Source organism: Stomoxys calcitrans, chromosome 2 (genome assembly GCF_963082655.1).
Source record: "Stomoxys calcitrans chromosome 2, idStoCalc2.1, whole genome shotgun sequence".
Lineage (NCBI taxonomy): Eukaryota > Metazoa > Arthropoda > Insecta > Diptera > Muscidae > Stomoxys > Stomoxys calcitrans.
This window is the reverse complement of record NC_081553.1, coordinates 129,412,724-129,436,659: the sequence shown is the minus strand read 5'-3', so window position 1 is coordinate 129,436,659 and position 23,936 is coordinate 129,412,724. Positions and strand designations below refer to the sequence as shown.

The 23,936-nt window shown below is 38.6% G+C and overlaps 1 protein-coding gene across 3 annotated transcripts in view; it reads left to right on the top strand.

The window, feature by feature from the left end:
* LOC106087191 (transient receptor potential protein) overlaps window positions 1-23,936 on the top strand; it is a 36,637-nt gene that overhangs the window by 446 nt on the left and 12,255 nt on the right. For all 3 annotated transcript variants that reach the window (XM_059362489.1, XM_059362490.1, XM_059362488.1), the window contains exons 2-5: window positions 6,213-6,449; window positions 8,526-8,766; window positions 8,841-8,983; window positions 21,449-21,650. In XM_059362489.1, coding sequence (XP_059218472.1) covers window positions 6,322-6,449; window positions 8,526-8,766; window positions 8,841-8,983; window positions 21,449-21,650 — 714 coding nt within the window. In that variant the 5' untranslated portion in view covers window positions 6,213-6,321. The remainder of the gene's footprint in view (window positions 1-6,212; window positions 6,450-8,525; window positions 8,767-8,840; window positions 8,984-21,448; window positions 21,651-23,936) is intronic.

Below are 23,936 nucleotides of genomic sequence, written 5' to 3'. Positions count from 1 at the left end.
GTCGGTCAGTAGAGCAAAACAAACCCCAAACACTTTTGCCGAACAAGTTAAAGGATCCGAAATATTTTAAGGATATTTGACAGAGACATTTCATTTCTAGAATTCTTTACATTGAAGATTGACCCATCTACGTGTCGGTATAGTTCCCATAAGCCAATACCACAGGATATTAATAAAAAATATTTTAGCCACTGCTTTCCAGCTGATTTGGTCGCAATTTCGAATCATCGGTTCTCATTCAATAGAAACCAAACTTACACACAATTTGTCAACACCGCTTCATGTTTCACCCCATATAACGGTACAGCCCGAGTTCTCAATAGGTAAAAATACTGCATTAAAACAGCTGAACGTATTGATCCACACTTTGGTATATGTTCCACATAAGGGTACTGCCTAATGTTCAGCATCGAAGGTCTTAGTTACGATCTTGATCGATTTTGACGCATTGTAAGTTCGTATTTTGCATGCTCAGACAATAGAAAACTTCTTTAAAAAAATTTAACTTCCGTTCAAAACTTTGTTATCAAACCCATATAAGGGTGTCCCTTTCAGATATTTTTTTAAGGTATTGACCAAATTATGTAACCTATATAGTTGGTTGCTGTACTGATCTACAAAATTTCGCTTTAACTTGCAAATTACGAAATACTTTAGAGAAAAGCACCACCGGTTCGGAAATGTTGACTGGTATGAGAGGTTGCACCATAACTATTGGAACATTGCCGCAAAAGCCATTTATAATCACCAAGACCCAGAGGAACATATGTGGTTTAGCACAAGAAAGATCAAGATTTCTTTAAAACCTAGTTAGACCAAACCGGTCATAATGACCGCTGAAAATTTTTAAGATTACAACATTTTTATACCCACCACCATAGGATGGGGGTATATTCATTTTGTCATTCCGTTTGCAACACATCGAAATATCCATTTCCGACCCTATAAAGTATATATATTCTTGATCAGCGTAAAAATCTAAGACGATCTAGACATGTCCGTCCGTCTGTCCGTCTGTCTGTTGAAATCACGTTACAGTCTTTAAAATTAGAGATATTGCGCTGAAATTTTGCACAGATTCTTTTTTTGTCCATAAGCAGGCTAAATTCGAAGATGGGCTATATCGGACTATATCTTAATATAGCCCCCATATAGACCGATCGACCGATTTAGGGTTTTAAGCCCATAAAAGCCACATTTATTATCCAATTTTGCTAAAATTTGGGATAGAGAGTTGTGTCAGGCCCTTCGATATCCTTCGTCAATTTGGCTCAGATCGGTTCAGATTTGGATATAGCTCCGATTTAGGGTCTTATGCCCATTAAAGTCACATTTATTATCCTATTTTGCTGAAATTTGGGGCAGTGATTTGTGAAAGGCCCTTCGACATCCTTCGTCAATTTGGTCCACATCGGTCCAGATTTGGATATAGCTGCCATATAGACCGATCCTCCGATTTAGGGTCTTTGGCCCATAAAAGCCACATTTATTGTCCGACTTTGCTGAAATTTGGGACAGTGAGTTGTGTTAGGCTCTCGACATCCTTCGTCAATTTGGCTCAGATCGGTCCAGATTTGAATATAGCTGCCATATAGACCGATCCGCCGATTTAGGGTCTTAGGATCATAATAGCCACATTTATTATCCGATTTTGCTGAAATTTGGGACAGTAAGTTATGCTGGGCCCTTCGACATCCTTCGTCAATTTGGCCCAGATCGGTCCAAATTTGGATATAGCTGCCATATAGACCGATCCTCCGATTTAGGGTCGTAGGCCCATAAAAACCACATTTATCATCCAATGTTGCTGAAATTTGGGACAGTGAGTTATGTTAGGCTCCTCGGCATCCTACGTCAATTTGGCCCAGATCGGTCCAGATTTGGATATAGCTGCCATATAGACCGATCTCTCGATTTAGGGGTTTTTGCACATAAAAGGCGCATTTATTTGGCTTAGATCGGTCCAGATTTGGATATAGCTGTCATATAGACCAATCCTCCGATTGAAGGTCTTAGGCCCATACAAGGCGCATTTATTGTCCGATGTCCCCGAAATTTGGAACAGTGAGTTGTGTTGGGCCCTTCGATATTTGTCTTCAATTTAGCTCAAATCGAACTTTATTTGGATTTAGGTGCCGTATAGACTGATCTCTCGGTTGAACTATGGCTTGTACTTATAAGCATTTGGTCTAAATCGGTGATATGTCTATGGGGCATAAGGTATGCATTTTTCACTGGATTTTGACGAAAGGTTATTCACATATATACCCGAGGTGGTGGGTATCCAAAGTTCGGACCGGCCGAACTTAATGCCTATTTACTTGTTTTTAATTATGCTCCTTTATATTGTAAAAACTGAATATATTTCGGTGAAAAAAATATAGATCGCAGAAGATTCACAGAATAATAAAGATTTATATATAACCAGTAAAGAAAAGATAAGATTACACCTACAAACTATATATATACATATATGGCAGCTATATCTAAATCTGAACCGATTTCTATGAAACTTGCCAGTAATGTTGAGAATCCAAATACTTCCTGCCAAATGTAGATAGAATTCTAATGACCACATTATTGCAATATTAGTCCAAATCGGACAAACATATATATAGGGAGCTATATCCAAAAACTGAACCGATTTTATCCAATTACAGCAGGCTTCGTCTCCAGACCGAAAAACATGTCTGTACCAAATTTAAAGACTATCGGATGAAAATTGCGACCTGTACTTTGTACACAAATTAACATGGACAGACGGACATAGCTAAATCGAATCAGAAAGTGATTCTGAGTCGCTCGGTATGCTTATCAATGGGTCTCACTCTCTTCCTTCTGGTTGTTACAAAAAATGCACAAAGTTATAATACCCTGTACCAAAGTGGTGGTGCAGGGTATAAATATCTGAGAATGCTGCGGAGCATTCTTATTAAAGTTTCATATTTATTTAGAAAAATTAAATACATCCCAGGCAAGTAAAAGCGTACTAAGTTCGTCCGGGACGACTGTTATATACCCTCCACCATACATCGTCGAGTTCTTTTCCCGATATCTATTTTTAAGCAAACAAAGGATAAAAGAAAAGAATTGATTTAATATTGGAGCTATATCAAGTTATAGTCCGATTCGAAATATAATTGAATTAAATGTTGGAGACCATAGTGAAGTCATTGTGTAAAATTTCAGCTAATTCAAGTAAGAATTGCGCTTGCTTTAGGGACTCAAGAAGTAAAATAGAGAGATCGGTTTGTATGGGAGCTGTATCAGACTATAGAGATTCCGACCATATTTGACAGGTATGTTGAAGGTCATGGGAGAAGCTGGTGTACAAAATTTCAGCCAAATTGGATAATAATAACGACCTCTGAACGCCCAAAAAGTCAAGATCCCAGATCAGGTTATGGATCGATTTGAACCATATTTGACACAGTTGTTAGAAGTCATAACAAAACACCTCATGGGATATTTCAGCCAAATCGGACAAGAATTGCGCCCTCTAGTGGCGCCGATCCGATACAAACCGATCTGCCGATTTTACTTCTTAAGCACTTAAAAGCCGCAATTTTTGTCCGATTTAGTTTATGTTATGAATTATAAATTAAAAGCCGCAATTTTTATCCGATTTGGCTCAAATTTAGCATGAAGCGTTCTGTTATGAATCCCAATAAATCTGCCAAGTAGGGTCTAAATGGGTCTATAGCCTGATATAGCTCCCATATAAACCGATATCCGGATTTAACTTCTTGAACCCTTACAAGCCGCAATTTCGTCCGATTTGTCTGAAATTTAGCACATAGTGTTCTGTTATGTTGTCCAACACCTGCGCCAAGTACGGTCCAAATCAGTCTATAACCTGATATAGTTCCCATATAAACCGGTCTCTCGATTATCCTTATTTGGTTCGTAGAAGCTTTAATTTTTGATGGTTTAGCAGAAGTTTGGTATGTAGAATAAATTAATGCCTTTCAACTTAATTTATTCTGTATAAATTGTTAGCAGAACCAATGGTAGTGGATTCCCAAGATTCGGACCGGCCAAACTAAGCACGCTTTTACTTGTTTCTTTCTTTGCCCACTTATTGATGTCAAATGATCTAGCGGCAAACTTATGTTCAAAATAAAACTTGCTCCCATAGATAAAGATCGGCCGACTTTTATTATTTTAACACAGTTCCTCACTTAAGGTGGATATTAAGTTCGTGTTTCACAGTGAAAATTAATATTTTTCACAATTAATCTTTGTAGATAATAGATTTGAAAGCAAAAAGACTTTCTGATTTCATTCAGTGATATTTTTGTAATTTTTCAAGAAAGTAATTGTTTTTCAAAAAAGGAGTAAATATTTTCGTACATAACACATAAGGAAATCATTATTCGCAAAATCTTTTCATTGTATAAAGATCTTTTCGTTGTAAAAAGATTTTCTTGGTGGAAAATCAAAAATTCTAAAAGTTAAGTTTCAAATGTTAGAAATAACATTTCAATGCGCTTAAATCTACGGTCAAAGCCAATAGAACTAACAAATTTCTACTAGAATTTTCATTTCTTAATCACTACGAGCTCCGTATCAACTGCCTTGAATTCTGTCCTGTGAAATATGGAATTCCAAGAAGAAAACGAAATGGTTTTATTTGAAATGATTATTTTTAAGTGTAAATTAATCTAGGTGATTGTGGTCCCCCAGACACTTGGCTCTGAAAAAATATCAGCATCGTGGTCTTCTCTCAAGTACCATTTATTTAAACCCCATGCTGTCCAAATACATGGCCCCAATATTGGTTATCAAATTCGTTTTCTAATTTCAAATACCTTTCATTTGAGCCACATATTGGCATGGTCGAAAAATGTTTACCCTTTGGGGGTGTTTTGGGGAAGGGGTGATGCCCTAAATACATGGTCCTACATTTGGATATCAAATTCGTATTCTACTCCCAAATACCTTTATTTGAGACCCACATTGCGATGGTCACTAAAAAATTGCTGTTTGTGTGGTAGTTTGGGAAAAGGGGTAGACCCCCAGAAAATTGGTGCCGAAGGTGGGTATCAATTCTTGCTCTACCCCCCAATACCTTTCATTTAAGCCCCACATTGGCATGGTCGGTAAATATGCCCGATTTAGGGGTGTTTTGGGAAGTAGAGTGGTTCCACAAACACTAAGCCCTGAAAATATATCAGCAACGTGTTCTATTCTCATATATCTATATATCATTTATTTGAACCCCATATTGCCATTGGCCGCAAAATTGGATGTCAAATTCGTTTTCTAATCTCAAATATCATTCATTTAAACCCTTTATTGCAAAAGCCAGGTTTGTTTTGGGGTATGGGCCCTAAAAACTATGATATCTAGTTCCACTGTCTTGAAGACCCAAATTGTCTTGGTGATCAAATACGTCCTATTTGGGGGTTGGTATGGTGGTGGGACGTCCCCCTAGACAGTTGGTCCCAAATGTTGATGTCAGATTCATGGTCTACTCCTAAATACCTTTCATTTTAGCCCCATTTTTCCATAGTCGGCAAACATATCCGGTTTGGGGGATGGGGAGGCCACTCAGTGACTTGGCTTTGAAAATATATATCCGATTCGTGTTCTACTCTCTACAGATTCATGTTCTACTCTAAAAACCTCTTATTTGAGCCTCATATTACAATGGTCAGCAAACACTTCCTATTTGAGTGGTGTTATGGGGATGTGGTGACCCCATAGACATTTTTCCCGAATATTGATATCAGATTCGTTCTTTACTTCTAATGAACTTTCTATAGTCGTAAATTATGGGTGGTTTTGGGGGTTGGGGTGGTCCCCCAAACACTTGGTGCGACAATTGGATATCAGATTCGTTTTCTAATCTTAAATACCTTTTATTTAAGCCCCATATTGTCATGGTCAGTAAATAAGTCCTGTTTGAAACTTGGTCCCACATTTGGATATCAGATTCGTATTTTACTCGCAAATACCTTTCATTTGAGTCCCATATTGCCAAGGTCGGTAAATATGTCCGATTTAGGGGTGTTTTGGGGGTTGGGATGGTCCCTCAAACACTTGGTCCGACAATTGGATATCAGATTAGTTTTATAGTCTTAAATACATTTCATTTGAGTCCCATATTGTCGAGATTGGTGTATATATATATTTGGTAGTTTTGATAACTAATATTTTCAAAAAAGTGAATTTATGCAAAAATTAATATCTATTTCGAATAATTTCAGCAAATTTTAAAATTACTTAAAAATTTATAATCGAACGGATAAGGGTCCTTTTACATCTAGACGACAAATGCTACAAAAAAAAATAATCTATTATTAAAATTGCTTCAAAATGTCGGATGACGCCGAGAAGGGGGAACCCCAATATGACATTCAATATGCCGAGGAGTATATGCTTACGGAAATTGAAAAATCATTTATATTAGCAGCAGAACGTGGTGATCTTCAGGGTGTTAAAGCGTAAGTTCGTAATTTTGATGTGTATAATATAAATATTTTTTTTTAGTAACTTTTTATACCCACCACCGTGGGGTAGGGTATACTAATCTAGTTATTCCGTTTGTTACACCTCGAAATATTGATGTGCAATCCCAATATAGAATTTATGGCAATGGAAGCCCTGACTTGCACGAGCTTGTGCATAAGAAGAATTCTTAGATGCCAGTTCACATTGGCGATATGCATTGACGACGAGGAGGCTTGTAACAATGTGCGGACCTACACACTGATCCAATCCGTAGACCAGTACCGGGTGGACCGGGTCCTTAGAGGCTGGATAAAACATATGATAAGGAACAGGTGGATAAATTGTGGGTCCTATGCCATAAAGATAGGTGACTAAGTGGCACAGGCCACGGGATGACCACCATAAATAATCTATTACGGATGCTGACTGTGTAGGGGTTTGAATATATATTCAAGTAATTCTAAGGGGTAGGATCCTAATCAGCTATGCAGAAACGCCGAAAGGATATTGGACATAACATGCAACTCGGCTGATCCTAAGGATCTCAATGTCTACCCAGATGAGAATGAAATTTGCCTGCTCACGAGGAAAATAACAAAGGGGGGCCAATTTAACGCACTACGTTTCCTCAAAGAACTATTTCGATATCTGACAAGGTTAAATACTTAGGTGTGATCTTGGACAGGAACTGAATTGGGAGTGTCACTTTCAGGAGCGTACTGAGAAGTCTCACAGATGTTGGGCACTATGTAGATGGGCTGTAGGCTCGAAATAGGGCCTGAATCCGAGGATAGTCCACTGGATCTACAGGAGCGTGATTAGACCGATACTTATTACGCCATAATAATTTGGTGGACTGCGAAGTAGGAAAAGTTCTTGGTAGGAATAATACAACATGTTCAGAGAACATTTTGTTTTGGCATAGGCGGGGCGATGAGGACCACTCGCACTAGGACACTGGATCATGTGTGAGACAGCTCCTGCAACTGTGGGACTTAAGGCGATGGGATAATGGAAAGAGGATAGGAACAGCTCACACCAGGCGGTATAGTGGTACCGACGATAGAAAATCTGAAAGGAATGGAAGCGGCTTCCAATCGGATACCCGAAACGAACGAACGAAACTCTGGTATAATCACCTGGAAGTTCATGTTACACGGATGGATCAAGGCTAGAGAACAGAATGGGCCTGGGGTCTACATTGACTAACACCCAGAGACTAAGATCAGTTTCCGAATGCCTGACTATAATACGGTCCAGCAGGCGGAGCCCCGGGCGATCACTGAATGCGTGTTAACGCGAGGACGTTAATTGTGAAAATCTTTACGGACAGTAAACTATAATACGGTCCAGCAGGCGGAGCTCCGGGCGATCACTGAATGCGTGTTAACGCGAGGACGTTAATTGTGAAAATCTTTACGGACAGTAAACTGGCCTTTAGGGCGATAAGAGCACACGATTTGGCCATGAAGTCCAGAGGACTGCCGCCAATATATTTGGTTAATCTTAAGCCTTTTGGGTCGACGCAGTTCGAGTTTAGGGTGTGGGCGATAAATGCTCTTAACGCGCTGGGCGACGATCGGTAGGACGGCGAAATCCTATTGAGTGTTTCAAATCGTGAGAAGACCAGGCTTTTATAGCATATAGCAGTAATGCTTTCGGTGTCATAACGGGACATATAGAACTACGAATTCATTTATGCAGCATAGATCCGGGAAGGGGTAGCATATGTAGGGCGTGTGGGGAAGATTATGATACATTGGATCACTTCCCAACAGACACCGGTACTGATATGGATAGCAATTTGTCCATAATAGCATGGCGCCGAGTAATATTCGCATTCTGTTTTCAACCTTACCTTACCTAACCTAAACTAGTTTATTCCTAAGAAATTACCCAATTTTATCAATTTATGTAGAGCTCAGTTTATCTGGTGTTAATATTTATTGCAGTTCATTGAATAGTGTCAAACGACTTGCCTATTTTACATTTCTCTTTATATATACATACATTATGACAATCCATTTAATTTGATTTCCTTTTCATTCATGCATTTGTTCTTAATGCAGAATTATCAACGATAACCAAGGTCAACCGGATAAATTTAATATCAACTGTGTTGATCCCATGAATCGTTCAGCACTCATTTCTGCCATAGAGAATGAGAATTATGATCTAATCATTGTGCTACTGGAGGCGGGTATTCAAGTGGGCGATGCCCTTTTGCATGCCATTTCGGAGGAATATGTTGAGGCAGTCGAGGAACTCTTGCAGTGGGAAGAACAAAATCACAAACCGGGTACTCCGTACGTAAGTACAACGAGCCATTCAAAGCACTCACAAATGAATCCATTTGCCATAATGTATTCGTGTTTTTTGTATAGAGTTGGGAGGCTGTAGACCGTGCCAAATCAACATTCACCGTAGATATTACCCCCCTTATATTGGCCGCCCATCGAAATAATTATGAAATTTTGAAAATTTTGCTGGATCGCGGAGCCACTCTTCCGATGCCGCATGATGTCAAGTAAGTGCAATAGTTCGTAATTTTGTGTATATTCGCATTGAAAACAATTGGCGTTTTTAGCTATCCTTTCATGGAAATGACACGTTCCTTATTGACATGACTTCATCAATGTTGCCAAAAGTGTGTGAACGTGATATCAATGCATGAATGATTTGTATGCCTGTTCGTTTGCTAACATAATCATGAGTTAGAATCAATGGACCCAAAATGATAGAAAATCTTTCGCCTACTCCTCCAATGGGTATTCACTTAGCTCTGTCATTTTGCAGTTTTACCAGCTCCTGATGAAGCGACTTTGGCCATTTATCGTAATGAGGTCACTAACATTGGTCATTTGCAGTCAAAATAGCCTATAAGAACAGTGAAAGCGACAATGTGTAAAAATTTAGGTTTTTTGTTGGATGTTGGGTTGAGTTTTATATAATTCAAGACTTTTAATATAAAAACAATTCGTTCAATCATCGTTACTATATGAAAACCAGTAAGGAAAGGCAAAAGTCGGGCGGTGCCGGCTATATAATACCCTGCACCACCTAGTGTATGTAGTACTTTTTATATGTAGAACTTATCTCGAATTCTAGTCAGACTTTAACTTGGATACCAATTGAAATAGCAATTTAGAACCTTGTACGATTTTCCTACCATAGGACAAAATATTGGGATTTCCACATCTTTAATATGCCATATCGGATAAAAGATTATATGGGAGTTATATCGAAACCTGTGCCAATTTTATTGACACAAATTTACTGGGACATGAAATAGAACAGCTCACCCCCTTTATTGTAGATATGTGACCATATTTGTGAATTTTACTGCCTTATAGGATGAAATATACACATTGGTGCTATATCTAAATTAGGACCGATTTTAATGAAATTTTGCGAAACGTATTGGAACGTCAATTTAAAGGACTCATGCAAAATCGGACGAAAATTGTGGCCTCTACGGCCAAATAGGATGAAAAATATATATGCGAGCTATATCTAAATCTGAACCGATTTTGATGAAAGGTATATATATACCAGATATATACAGATCAGTAACAATACAGTCCGTACCAAATTTTGTGCAGATCGGTTGAAAATTGTAGCTACTACGATCATTTAAGTGCAAATCGGGCGATACTTATATATGGGAGCTATATCTAAATCTGGACCGATTTTCATGAAATTTTCCACACATATTAGGACGTCAAATAAAACAACTCGCGCAAAATATGTTAAAGATCGGAATAAAACTGTGGCTTCTACAGCCTTAAAAGTCCTTATCGGATGAAAGATATATATGGGAACTGTATCTAAATCTGAACCGATTTCAAAATCAATAGCGTTTGTCTTTGGACCAAGAAAGTGGTATATGCAAAATTTCGTGACAATCGGACAACAAATACGACCTGCACTTTGATTACAAGAATACATGGACTCACAGACGGACATGGCTAAATCGAATCAGAAAGTGATTCTGAGTCGATCGGTATACTTTTCAAGAGTTCTAGCCCTTCTCCTTCTTAGCGTTGCAAATAAATGCACAAATCTATAATACCCTGTACCACAGTGGTGGTGTAGGGTATAAAAAGCTGTATGGAATGTAAACAGCCACTGAGACACACATTTGCATTTGCCTACTGGTCAAAATCTCATTAAAAAACTTCTATTATATATCTGACTGTGCCAACCTTTGGGTATACCACCGATGGATGGGGACATATTGATTTTGTCATTCCGTTTGCAACACATTGAAATATCCATTTCCGACCCTATAAGGTATATATATTCTTGATCAGCGTAAAAATCTAACACGATCTAGCCATGTCCGTCCGTCTGTCTGTTGAAATCACGCTGCAGTCTTTAAAAACAGAGATATTGAGCTGAAAATTTGCACAGATCCTTTTTTTGTCCATAAACAGGTTTAGTTCAAAGATGGCCCATTTTTAGTCCGATGTCGCCGAAATTTGGGACAATTAATTAAGTTAGGACCCTCGACATACTTCTGCAATATGGGACAGAACGATCCAGATTTGGATATAGCTGCCATATAGACCGATCTCTCAATTTAAGGTTTTGGGCCCATAAAAGGCGCATTTATTGTCCGATGTCGGCGAAATTTGGGACAGTGAGTTGTGCTAGGCACTTCGACATCCTTCTTCAATTTGACTCTGATCGGTTCAGATTTGAATATAGCTGCCATATAGACCGATATCTCGAGTTAAAGTCTTGACCCCATAAAAGGCGCATTTATTCCGATTATCCGAAATTTGGGACAGTGAGTTGTATTAGGCTCTGCGATTTTTTCTGAATCTTGGCTCAAATCGGTCCAGATTTGAATATAGCTGCCATACAGACCGATATCTCGAGTTAAAGTCTTCGCCCCATAAAAGGCGCATTTATATTCCAATTTCACTGAAATTTGACACGGTGACTTATGTTAGGCTTTTCGACATCAGTGTCACAATTGAACAATGGCTTATAAGTATTAAGTCCAAATCGGAACATATTTCGATATAGCTGCTATGAGGCATAAGATATGAATTTTTACCGGATTTTGACGAAAGGTGGTTTACATATATACCCGATGGGTATCCAAAGTTCTGCTCGGCCGAATTTAATGCCTTTTTACCCTCCCTCATTGGATGGGGGTATACTAATATCGTCATTCTGTTTGTAACTCCTCGAAATATTCGTCTAAGACCCCATAAAGTATATACATTCTTGATCGTCAAGATGTCCGTCCGTCTGTCCGTCGAAAGCAAGCTTTCGAATTTCGCTTGAAATTTTGCACAAATACTTCTTATTAGTGTAGGTCGCTTGGGATTATAAATGGGCTAAATTGGTCCAGGTTTTGATATAGCTGCCATATAATCCGATCTGGGATCTTGACTTCTTGGAGCGCTAGAGGGCACAATTCTTATCCGATTTGGTTGAAACTTTGCACGAGGTGTTTTATTACGACTTCCAACAACTGTGCTGAGTATGATTGAAATCGGTCCATAACCTGATATAGCTGTCATATAAACCTATCTGGGGTCTTGACTTCTTGAGGGTCTAGAGTGCGCAATTCCTATCCGATTTGGCTGAAATTTTGCATGTGTTTTATTTGTGGCTTCCAACAACTGTGCCAAGTATGGTTCGAATCGGTCTATATAAAACTGATCTGGGGTCTTGACTTCTTGAGCCACTAGTGGACGCAATTATTATCCGATTTGGCTGAGAAATAGAGAAATGCCGCATAGTGCCGCTTTACGCATGTCTGCTGTGTATTGTAAACAATAACGATGACCATTTTTAGCCGGCACGAGATAGCTGGGAGCACCACTCAGGCTGGAACATTTAACAATTTGTGTGATGTTTATTGCTGTCGCGAGAAGCTTAGCTGCGAGCTTCCGTGCGCGTCCACAGATTACGGATAGTGGAATGCTCCATATGGAGTATCAGCAGCGGCAGTCGCGGACAATCAGCGGTAACGAGCGAAGAGTGCCTATGATGTTTGATATTACAAGACGAGTTATTGGCGCCTTTGAATAATCAATGGCCAACCTGTTCTCATGGCGATCGATGGCTTGGCTTTCGAGCGGAACGAGCTTGCTCACCTACAGGAGCTTGACAAGGATCGCCAACTCCACATGAAATTGTGGCTACAACAACAACTATTTTTACTATAGGCTGGTACTACATTCTTTTTAGCGGAAAATTTTCCGAAAATCGTTCTGTCCGTAGTTTAAAAAGGCAACAGCATTAGATTTGATTTGGGTTTTGTTGGCCAAAATGTTGCCATTTATAATATAAAATTAATATGGCACCAACCAATATACCAGCTGCTTACGTGCATGTGTACACACAAATGTGAGTGTGTGGATCGTTCTCAAATTCATGTATGAAGTTGAAGTTTCAACCAAATCTCACCTCTTCGAAATAAATAAATAATGAAACACAAAACTGTATAAAACGAAAGGAATGCTGCTTTTAATTGCTAAATAATTAAATTTTGTAGTATTTTCAATGGTGTAAATTAAATATGCACAGCTTTCCAAACGCCTTTGCCAGCATCTTCCACTTGTATCAAAATAATGTTGTTGTATTGGCAAGACCAAAAGTGCAACAAATTCCATCAAATGCAAATTTGCCCATGAACATTCCATTAAGGAACTGGGGCAAACTTCTCACAAATCAATGAGTGCTGACCGATTCAATTTAAAGCTCAATGGTAAGGGACCTCCTTTTTATAACCGAGTCCGAACGGCGTGCCGCAGAGCGACAACTCTTTGGCGAGAAGTTTTTACATGGCATAGTACCTCACAAATGTGCGCTAAAATTAGATGGGGATAACTACCGCTGAAAAGTGTTCTGTCAGAATTCGAACCCAGGCGTTCAACGTCATAGGCGGACATGCTAACCTTAAGCGCTACGGTGGCCTCCACGTTCTATCACAAACGTTATTATTTCGAACAGAAGCTTTCGAAGCCATCAATACAACTTCCAACAGATGCACTGAAACATGTGCATACCATGGGAGTAGTGTAAATGTTGTAGACAAAAAATCAGCCATTACACGAAAATACATACAATGGGAGTAGTACAGCTTATAGACTGGGTTGTCGAGCGTGGGTAATATGATATTTGTATCATAGAGGCGTTGTCGCAATAAATACGACACAAATGAAACATTCCAACGTAAGGCCATTGAAGCCGTCACACCTAATATGGTTGAAAAGTCTTCTAACCAAAGACGAAACGCGTCCCATGTTTGGTGTGTGTTGCTATCAGAGAACGGTTTGAGTGCTATTTGCATTGCCTATGAATCCATTCATAAAAATAGTGCATAGTGTCGTCACCACACATCATTTCAAAACAACAGTATTCAACACTATTCATAGAGAGAATATGACGAAATGATGACTTTTGTTGATCTTACTTAACACTGTTAAAGGCAACGAATATGTAGCGAATGGTGTGAATCATTTAAGTGTTGATAGCTTTCAACATTTTAAATACTTTGTTTATTTTTTTTTTTTTTTCATTTTAAAATACTTTGTTAATTTCTGTTGAACCCATCGCCATAGACTGGGAAAAGGTGTTGAGAAAGAGAATGCCAAAGAAATTTTGGACCCTGGGGATCCCACTGCACCAAAAAGAATCCCAAACGATCATAAAGACCAATGTGAGGTTTAAACAAAATGGATTTGGGAGTGGGTTTATAAATTTGTATGTTTAGTATGGATTCAAAAACGACTTAACCGAATTTCTTGAAATTTTAGATGTGGGCTTATCCAGATAATATGAGAGTAGAGTACGAATTTGGTATTAAAAATTGGGTCCAAGTACCTAGGTAGTCCCCCACGACCTCAAAACCCTCTTTAAACACCCATATTGGCCGAAAATGGCAATATGGACTATTGGTGAGTACGATACGATATGGTCAACATTTGTGTCAAAATCAGACATACAGACTGTTCATACAATACGAAAAGTATTTGAAAGTGAAGCACGATACTGATATCTATTTTCAAGATCAAGTGTCTGGATCTGGGTCTGGGCCGCCTACCCCCAAAACAGCTCACATGCCGGACGTTTATATCGATCTTGGCAATATGGGGCTCAATAGAAACGTATTTGGAAGTAGAACCCGGATTTGGTATCCGATTTCAGTGCTAAGAGTCTAGGAACCCGCCCCACCCCCATATTGTCATGTTCGGTAAGCATTTCTTGTTTGGGAGTGTTTTGAGGGTGTAGCGGCCACCCAGGCATTTGGCCTCACAAGTGGGTACCAAATTCGTGTACGTACATCCAATTACCATTTCTTTGAACCCCATATTACCATGATCAAAAAAATTTCTATTCGGAGGTATCTTTTGTGGTGGGGCGGCTTTTAGGGCATGGTCCGCACCCTTCCGATATCAACAAATTATATAGCCTATTGCTCCTTCCAGACCAAACCCATCATAAATTAAGCAGAAGTCAGCTTCAGCAAACCGACAAACACACTTTTCAGCAGCAAGATTACTGTTCTGAATTTTCAGAACTACTGCTGCAATAGCAAAATTAACTGCAAACAATTAGCAGACAGTGTTTACTCTTTTCAGCAGACTTTTTTCTATGAGTGTAGCCTTTCCACCTACACAAAATTATACCTGTGGGATGGAAAGACACAAAAGTAAAATATATTACAAACGCAGGAAAACCGTACCACACGAAATAAAAAGATTTTCTTCCTCCTGTCTGTCATCCTTTATGCTAAAAGCTCTGGAAGTTGGTAGATATACATTAAAGGGCGAATATCCCTTTTAATCGCCGGTCCCAACCACAGCGCTCCTATAGCAAGGGCTAGTCCACTGATACAGACCAGTCCACTGATACAGACCGTGAACCAGTTGGCTACATAGAGCTCTCTCTCGATGTCAAAGTAGGAACTAATGATATTTCCCTCTCCTGTTTCAATGGTATCACAAAGAATTTTAAGTGCATACTGCCACGAAAACTTAACCTAAAAAATTCAGTAGGCCAAAAATTTAGGTATAGTAAAAATCTTGTGATATGTTGAAGCTTTGTGGCATACTTTAAAATGTTTAAACCCATACATTAAGCTACACCTCGGCGAAAGCGGAGCTCAAATATGGGTTCGAAAATTTACATATTGGGATCCAATTTGTATGGACTATGCAACCACTTATATCAATTATATTAAAGTCACGTTTTCTGTAATTACGAATACCTATCCTGGATGTCATCATAATCGGTTACTGGAATATGCATTAGATAATTTCAAAGGATATAGAACTCAATAAACTGATTTTAAGTTGGCAGATTCTGCCAGCCAGTTTTGCAACATGGTCTTGGGCTAGAAGCACCCAGTGACGTAAATGAAAAAACAGCGCCTTTTTGCATTAGCATTGGCATTAACTTTTAATATTTGTATAACATAATTGTACTTTAAGTGCTTTTACACCACTCATTTGTGGTAACGCACAAAAGCAAATGGTTCTTTAAAATTTCCTTTGGAGAAATGGGTGTAAGGCCACAAAGATCTTTTGTCAACGATTTTTATCTTTGTTTTTTGGGCTTATTCAGAAAATTTGGAATAGAAATAAATCAACATATGTACACATTTCTATTCTCACCCCAATTTGGTGGAAACAAATATTTTCTGTCCTTGAATCCATAAGATGCTAATTCCAGTGGGAGCATTCCATCACCATCCTCTGTGTAGGTAGACGCGTAATCCTTGGTATCGTATCATGTTTGAATCTTTTTTTATGATGTCCTTGCAAGAACATAGTGTAATGGCCCTGTAATGGCTTAATCGAATTTGGCAACTGAAAATGGACAAAAAAATGTCAATGTTGCACCCCGATACCAAACAAGTATGTTGTTGAACACAACTTTTTTTTGATTTGAGTTCACGTTAGGGTAACTCTAAAAAAGTTTGAAATTTTACAAAGCCCATATCATTTTTACACTCAATCATCATAGTAGATTGGTGCTCCTTCTATTACCAAAAGAAGTTAAATCGGGTTACCAGTTCATATAAGGTGATATCCGGAAACTGGAGGAAAATTTCAAAGCACATTAATGTACATATATTACTCAGCAAGCTCCATACTGAGTTCCTATGACATTCGAAATGAAAAGGCACCTTATTGGCGACTTTCAGTAACCAATCGCCATCATCAGCATCTGTTCCCGGATTAGGGGCAGCCGGACCTCGAAACATCAAGGGATGCAGGGATGCATAAAATCCATATGGGGTTTGGGGCGCTGGGCCAGAAGAGAAGGTGCAATATACGGCCTGGCGGTGGTATTGAAAAGTGCATAGCAGATATTACTGTTGTAAAGAGAACAAGTAAAAAGGCGTTAAGTTCGGCCGGGCCTTTCGTCAAATCCGGGGAAAAATACATACCTTATGATCCATAGCAGATATATCGAAATAAGTTCCCATTTGGACCAAATGCTAATAAGTACAAGTCATTGTTTAACTGTGTAAAGTAAAATTTTGCTCTTTTTAGTAGCTATATCTAAAAACAAACTGCTCTGAACCATAAACGACACGGATGTCGAAAAGCCCAACATTCATCACTTTCTCAAATTTCAGTGAAATCGGATTCTAAATGCGCCTTTTATTGGGCCAAAGCTTTTCATCGAGATATCGGTCTATATGGCAGCTATATCCAAATCTGGACCGATTTCGACCAAGTTGCAGATAAATGTCGAAGAGCCTAACACAACTCACTGTTCCAAATTTCGGCGAAATCGGTCAATAAATGCGCCTTTTATGGCCCCAAAACCTTAAATCAAGAGATCGGTCCATATTGCAGCTATATCCAAATATGGACCGATCTGAGCCAAATTGAAAAATAATATCGAAAGTTTTATTACAACTCACTGTCCCAAATTTCGGCGATATCGGGCAATAAATGCGCCTTTTATGGGCTCAAAACCTTAAATCGAGAGATCGGTCTATATGGCAGCTATATCCAAATATGAACCGATCTGATGACAAAACTGGACCGATCTGAGCCAAATTGACGAAGGACATCGTAGGGCCTAAGACAACTCACTGTCCCAAATTTCAGCAAAATCGGATAATAAATGTGGCTTTTATGGGTCTAAGACCCTAAATCGGAGGATCGGTCTATATGGCAGCTATATCCAAATCTGGACCGATCTGGGCCAAATTGACCAAGGATGTCGAAGAGCCTAAGACATCTCACTGTCCCAAATTTCAGTAAAATCGGATAAAAAATGTGGCTTTTATGGGTCTGAGACCCTAAATCGGCCGATCGGTCCATATGGGGGCTATATCTAGATATAGTCCGATTTGACTCATCTTCGAACTCAACCTGCTTATGGACAAAAAAAGAATCTGTGCAAAGTTTCAGCTCAATGTCTCAATTTTTGAAGACTGTAGCGAGATTTCTACAGACAGACGGACAGACGGACGGACATGTCTAGATCGTCTTAGATTTTTACGCTGATCAAGAATATATATACTTTATAGGGTCGGAAATGGATATTTCGATGTGTTGCAAACGGAATGACAAAATGAATATACCCCCATCCTTCGGTGGTGGGTATAAAAATATAGAATCGAAAAAATTTGTGCAAAATATGCCATTTGAGAACGGAAAGAGATAACTCTTTGAAACTTAAAATGGGTTGAGCTGAGCAGTTATCGAGATGATGTGCAGAGATAGTTTATTATAATGTCACAATACATTAACATAAGATCGATATATCATGTGATGTATGATTAAAACTTAAATAAATAAAACAAGTAAAAGCGTGCTAAGTTCGGCCGGGCCGAATCTTATATACCCTCCACCATGGATCGCATTTGTCGAGTTCTTTTCCCGGCATCACTTCTTAGGCAAAAAAGGATATAAGAAAAGATTTGCTCTGCTATTAGAGCGATATCAAGATATGGTCCGGTTTAGACCACAATTAAATTATATGTTGGAGACCTGCGTAAAATGTCAACCAATTCGAATGAGAATTGCGCCCTTTGGGGGCTCAAGGAGTAAAATAGAGAGATCGATTTATATGGGAGCTGCATCAGGCTATAGACCGATTCAGACCATAATAAACACGTATGTTTATGGTCATGAGAGGATCAATCGTACAAAATTTCAGGCAAATCGGATAATAATTGCGACCTCTAGAGGCTCAAGAAGTCAAGATCCCTGATCGGTTTATATGGCAGCTATATCAGGTTCTGAACCGATTTGAACCTTATTTGATACAGTTATTGAAAGTAAGAATAAAATACGTCATGCAAAATTTCAGCCAAATCGGATAAGAATGGCGCACTCTAGAGGCACAAGAAGTCAAGACCCAATATCGGTTTCTATGGCAGTTTTATCAGGTTATAGACCGATTTGAACTATACTTGGCACAGTATGGCACATCATAACCAAACACGTCGTGCAAAATTTTATTCCAATCGGATAAGAATTGCGCCCTCTAGAGGCTCAAGAAGTCAAGACCCAAGACCGGTTTACATGGCAGCTATATCAAAACATGGACCGATATAACCCATTTACAATCCCAACCGACCTACACAAACAAGAAGTATTTGCGCACAATTTCAAGCGGCTAGCTTAACTCCTTCGTTAGCGTGCTTTCGACAGATAGACGGACGGACGGACATGGCTAGATCGACATAAAATGTCATGACGATCAAGAATATATATACCTTTTGGGGTCTCAGACGAATATTTCGAGTAGTTACAAATAGAATGACGAAATTAGTATACCGGGCCGGGCCGAACTTTGTATACCCACCACCTCGGGTATACATGTAAACCACCTTTCGTCCAAATCCGGTGAAAAATGAATACCTTATGCCCCATAGCACCTATATCGAAATATGTTCCGTTTTAAACCAAATACTTAAAGTACAAGTCATTTTTCAGTTGTGTAGAACAAAATATTGGTCTTTTTGGCAACTATATCGAAATATAAACCAATCTGAACCATAAAGGGCACTTGTCGACTTGCCTAACATAACTGCGTCAAATTTCAACGAAATCGGATAATAAATGCGCTTTTTATTAGGCCAAGACTTTAAATCGGGATATTGGTCTATATGACAGATATATCCAAATCTGGACCGATCTGGGAAAAATTGAAGAAGAATGTCGAGGGACCTAACACAACTCACTGTTCCAAATTTTGGCGAAATCTGACAATAAATGCGCCTTTTATGGCCCCAAAACCTTAAATCGAGATAACCAAATCCGGACCGATCTGAGCCAAATTGATGAAAAATGTCGAAGGGCCCAACACAACTCACTGTCCCGAATTTCGGCAACATTGGACTATAAATGCGCCATTTATGGCCCCAAAACTTTAAATCTGTCTATGTGGCATCTATATTCAAATCTGAATCGATCTGGGCCAAGTTGAAGAATGATGTCGAAGGGCCTAACACAACTCACTGCCCCAAATTTCGGCGACATCGGACAGTAAATGCGCCTTTCATGGCACCAAAACTTTAAATCGAGAGATCGGTCTATATGGCAGCTATATCTAAATATAATCCGATCTGAACCATATTAAGGTCTGATATTGAGAGGCTCAAAACAACCTACTGTAACAAATTTCAGCGAAATCAGGTAATAAATAAAGTTTTTATGAGCTTCAGACCCCTTATCGGCAGATCGGTTTATATTTGCTGTCATATATCTAATATAGTCCGGACTAAACCATGTTTGGGTTGGATCGGTAGATCGGCGAAATTGAATAAAACATAAAGCTTTTATGGGCTTCAGACCCTTTATCGCGATATCGGTCTATAAGGCAACTATATCCAAATAACTTCTGATCTAAACCATATTTAGATCAGGTGTCAGGAGGCTTAAGATAACACACTGTTTCAAATTTCAGCGAAATCGAGTACTAAATAAAATTTTTACGGGCTTCAGACCCCTAATGAGGAGATCGGTCTATTTGGCAGCTATATCTAAATATAGTCCGATCTGAACCATATTTGGGTCAGATGTCGGGAGTCCTAAAACTACTCACTGTTTTAAATTTCATTTCAATCGGATAAATAATAAAGCATTTATGGGCATTAGACCCTTTATCGGGAGATCGGTCTATATGGCAGCTATATCTAAATATAGTCATTTTGCATGAATTCAAACTCTATGGATATTTGGGGCCTTATTTAATTTTGCTTATATTCAAAAGTTGTAAGAAGCGAGAATAAAATCCTATTACAATATTTTTACTGTACAGTCGTCAAAGCTAAATATGTCCGAAGAAGAAATAAAAGATGAAAAGTTTATTTAGTTTGTTAATGGAAACCACCAAATATGGTACTTCTACCATGCAAGCATTTGCGACGAACGCAACTTAAAACTCCGAGCTATTGCGAAAAAATTAACAACATTGCACCTGCCCTTTTGTCCACAAATAGTTGAAGATTCGATGTTTGATTTCACATAAATTAAATTTTTAATTATTTGTTTCTTATGAGAAGAAAAGAAGAAGCATACAATACACTGGCACTACCCGTAATGTTATATGATTCTGAAGCATAGGTACTTTAAGCGCACGAAGTAGTACTTGGAGTGTTTGAAAGGAAGACTCCCTGTAAAATTGTGTACCAGTCTGCATTAATGGAAAGTGTCGGAGTCGTATGAACTATGAACTGTATGACTATGGTCAAGACGTCAGTATGAATGAATTAGTTCCAGCGAGCTGAGGATAGTGACCTCAATCTAGCCAAGATTGAGATCTCTTTATTCGTAATATATGTATATTGGTGATATGTATTATTGTTCTCAAAAATTCTATTGGATTATTCCGGTAACTTTCACAATGCACTAAAATTTCTTAATAACTCTGTTTGCCGACAGCCACTTTAACTTAAATTAACAAACCATTTTCGACACTTAAACTTATTAATTTTAGTTTTTTGCCATTATAATAATTACAATTTGCTATCTTCCCTTATTTCTACTTGCAGATGTGGATGCGATGAATGCGTTACATCACAGGAAACCGACTCTTTGCGTCATTCGCAGGCGCGTATAAACGCCTACCGTGCCTTATCTGCCAGTTCGCTGATTGCTCTTAGTTCTCGTGATCCGGTCTTGTCAGCATTTGAATTGGCATGGGAATTGAAACGTCTTCAAAGTATGGAATCAGAATTTAGAGCAGAGTATTCGGTAAGTATTTGTAAAAAAAATCAAATCAAAAGCAGTATTTAAACATGTAACAAGTAAAAAGACGTTAAGTTCGGCCGGGCCGAACTTTGGATAACCATCACCTCGGGTATATATGTGAACAACCTTTCGTCAAAATCCAGTGAAAAATGCATACCTTATGCCCCATAGCAGCTATATAGACATATCATCCGATTTAGACCAAATGTTTATAAGTACAAGTCATTGTTCAACCGAGAGATCGGTCTATATGGTAGCTATATCCAAATCTGAACCGATCAGGGCCAAATTGAATTCAGTGAAAAATGCATACCTTATGCCCCATAGCAGCTATATAGACATATCATCCGATTTAGACCAAATGTTTATAAGTACAAGTCATTGTTCAACCGAGAGATCGGTCTATATGGTAGCTATATCCAAATCTGAACCGATCAGGGCCAAATTGAAGAAAGATGTCGAATGGTCTTAGGCAACTCACTGACCCAAATTTCAGCAAAATCGGATAATAAATGTGGCTATTATGGGCCTAAGACCCTAAATCGACGGATCGGTCTATATGGGGGCTATATCAAGATATAGTCCAATATAGCCCATCTTCGAACTTAACCTGCTTATGGACAAAAAAAGAGTCTGTGCAAAATTTCAGCTCAATATCTCTATTTTTGAAGACTGTAGCGTGATTTCAACATACAAACGGACAGACAGACGGACATGTTTAGATCGTCTTAGATTTTTACTCTGATCAAGAATAAATATACTTTATAGGGTCGGAAATGGATATTTCGATGTGTTGCAAACGGAATGACAAAATGAATATACCCCCATCCTTCAGTGGTGGGTATAAAAAGGCATTAAATTCGGCTGGGCCGAACTTTAGATACCCACCACCTTGGGTATATATTAAAACCCCCTTTTGTCACAATCCGTTGAAAACTGGATAACTTATGCATCCACATTCGACACAGATATTAAGCGGTCTAATAAATATAAGCCGCTGTTGAATTTTGTATTTCAAATTTCAACAAAATCGGATAATAAATAAAGTATTTATGAGCTTCAGACCCTTAATCGGCACATCGGTCTATATGACAGCTATATCTAAATACAGTCCGATCTTTACCGTATTTAGGGCGGATGGCGGGTGGCCTAAAACTTTAAACTACTTTAAATTTCAGCGAAATCGGATTAAAAAAATAAAGCTTTTATTCGCTTCAGACACTTTATCGGGATATCGGTCTGTATGGCAGCTACATCTAAATAACGTCCGTTCCGAACCATATTTGAGACGAATGTCGGGAGAACTAACACTACCTACTGTTTCAGATTTCAGCGAAATCGGGTAATAAATAGAGCTTTTATGGCTTTCAGACTCTTTATCGGCAGATTGGTCTATATGGCAGCTATATTTAAATATAGACCGATCTGAACCACATTTGGGTCCTATGTTAGGAGGCGTAAAATTACTCAATGTTTCAAATTTTATGGGCTTAGACCCTTTATCTGGAGATCGGTCTATATGGCAGCTATACCTAAATATAGTCCGATTTGATCCATATTTTATTCAGATATCAGGATGTTTCAAATTTCAGTTTCGGATAATAAATAAAACTTTTATGGGCTTCAGACCCTTTAACGGCAGATCGGTCTATATGACAGCTATATCTAAATACAGTCCGGCTTGAAGCATATTTAGATCGTATATTAAGAGCCGTAAAAATACTTACTGTTTCAAATATCAGCGAAATCGGTTAAAAAACATAAAGCTTTTATGGGCTTCAGACCCTTAATCGGGATATCGGACTATATGGCAGCTATTTCTAAATATAGTCCGATTTGAACCATATTTGTGTCCTCTGTTAGAAGGCGTAAAGCTTCTCAATGTTTCAAATTTCAGCGAAATCGGGAAATAAATAAAGCTTTTATGGGTTTCAGACCCTTTATCGGCAGATCGGTAAATATGGTAGCTATATATAAATATAGTTCGATATGGACCATATTTGGGTCAGATGTCGGAAAGCATTAAGCTGCTCACTGTTTAAAATTTCTGCGGTCTATATAGCAGCTTAATCCAAATATGGTCCGATTTGGCCCGTTCAAGAACTCGACCAACGTGCATCAAAAAGTCGTATCTGTGCCAAGTTTCAGCTGAATATCTCAATTTTTGAAGGTTGTAGAGTGATTACAACAAACGGACGGACAGACAGATAGACTGACAGACATACGGACATCGTTAAATCGTCTTAAAATTTTACGACGATCCGAAATATATATACTTTGTAGGGTCGG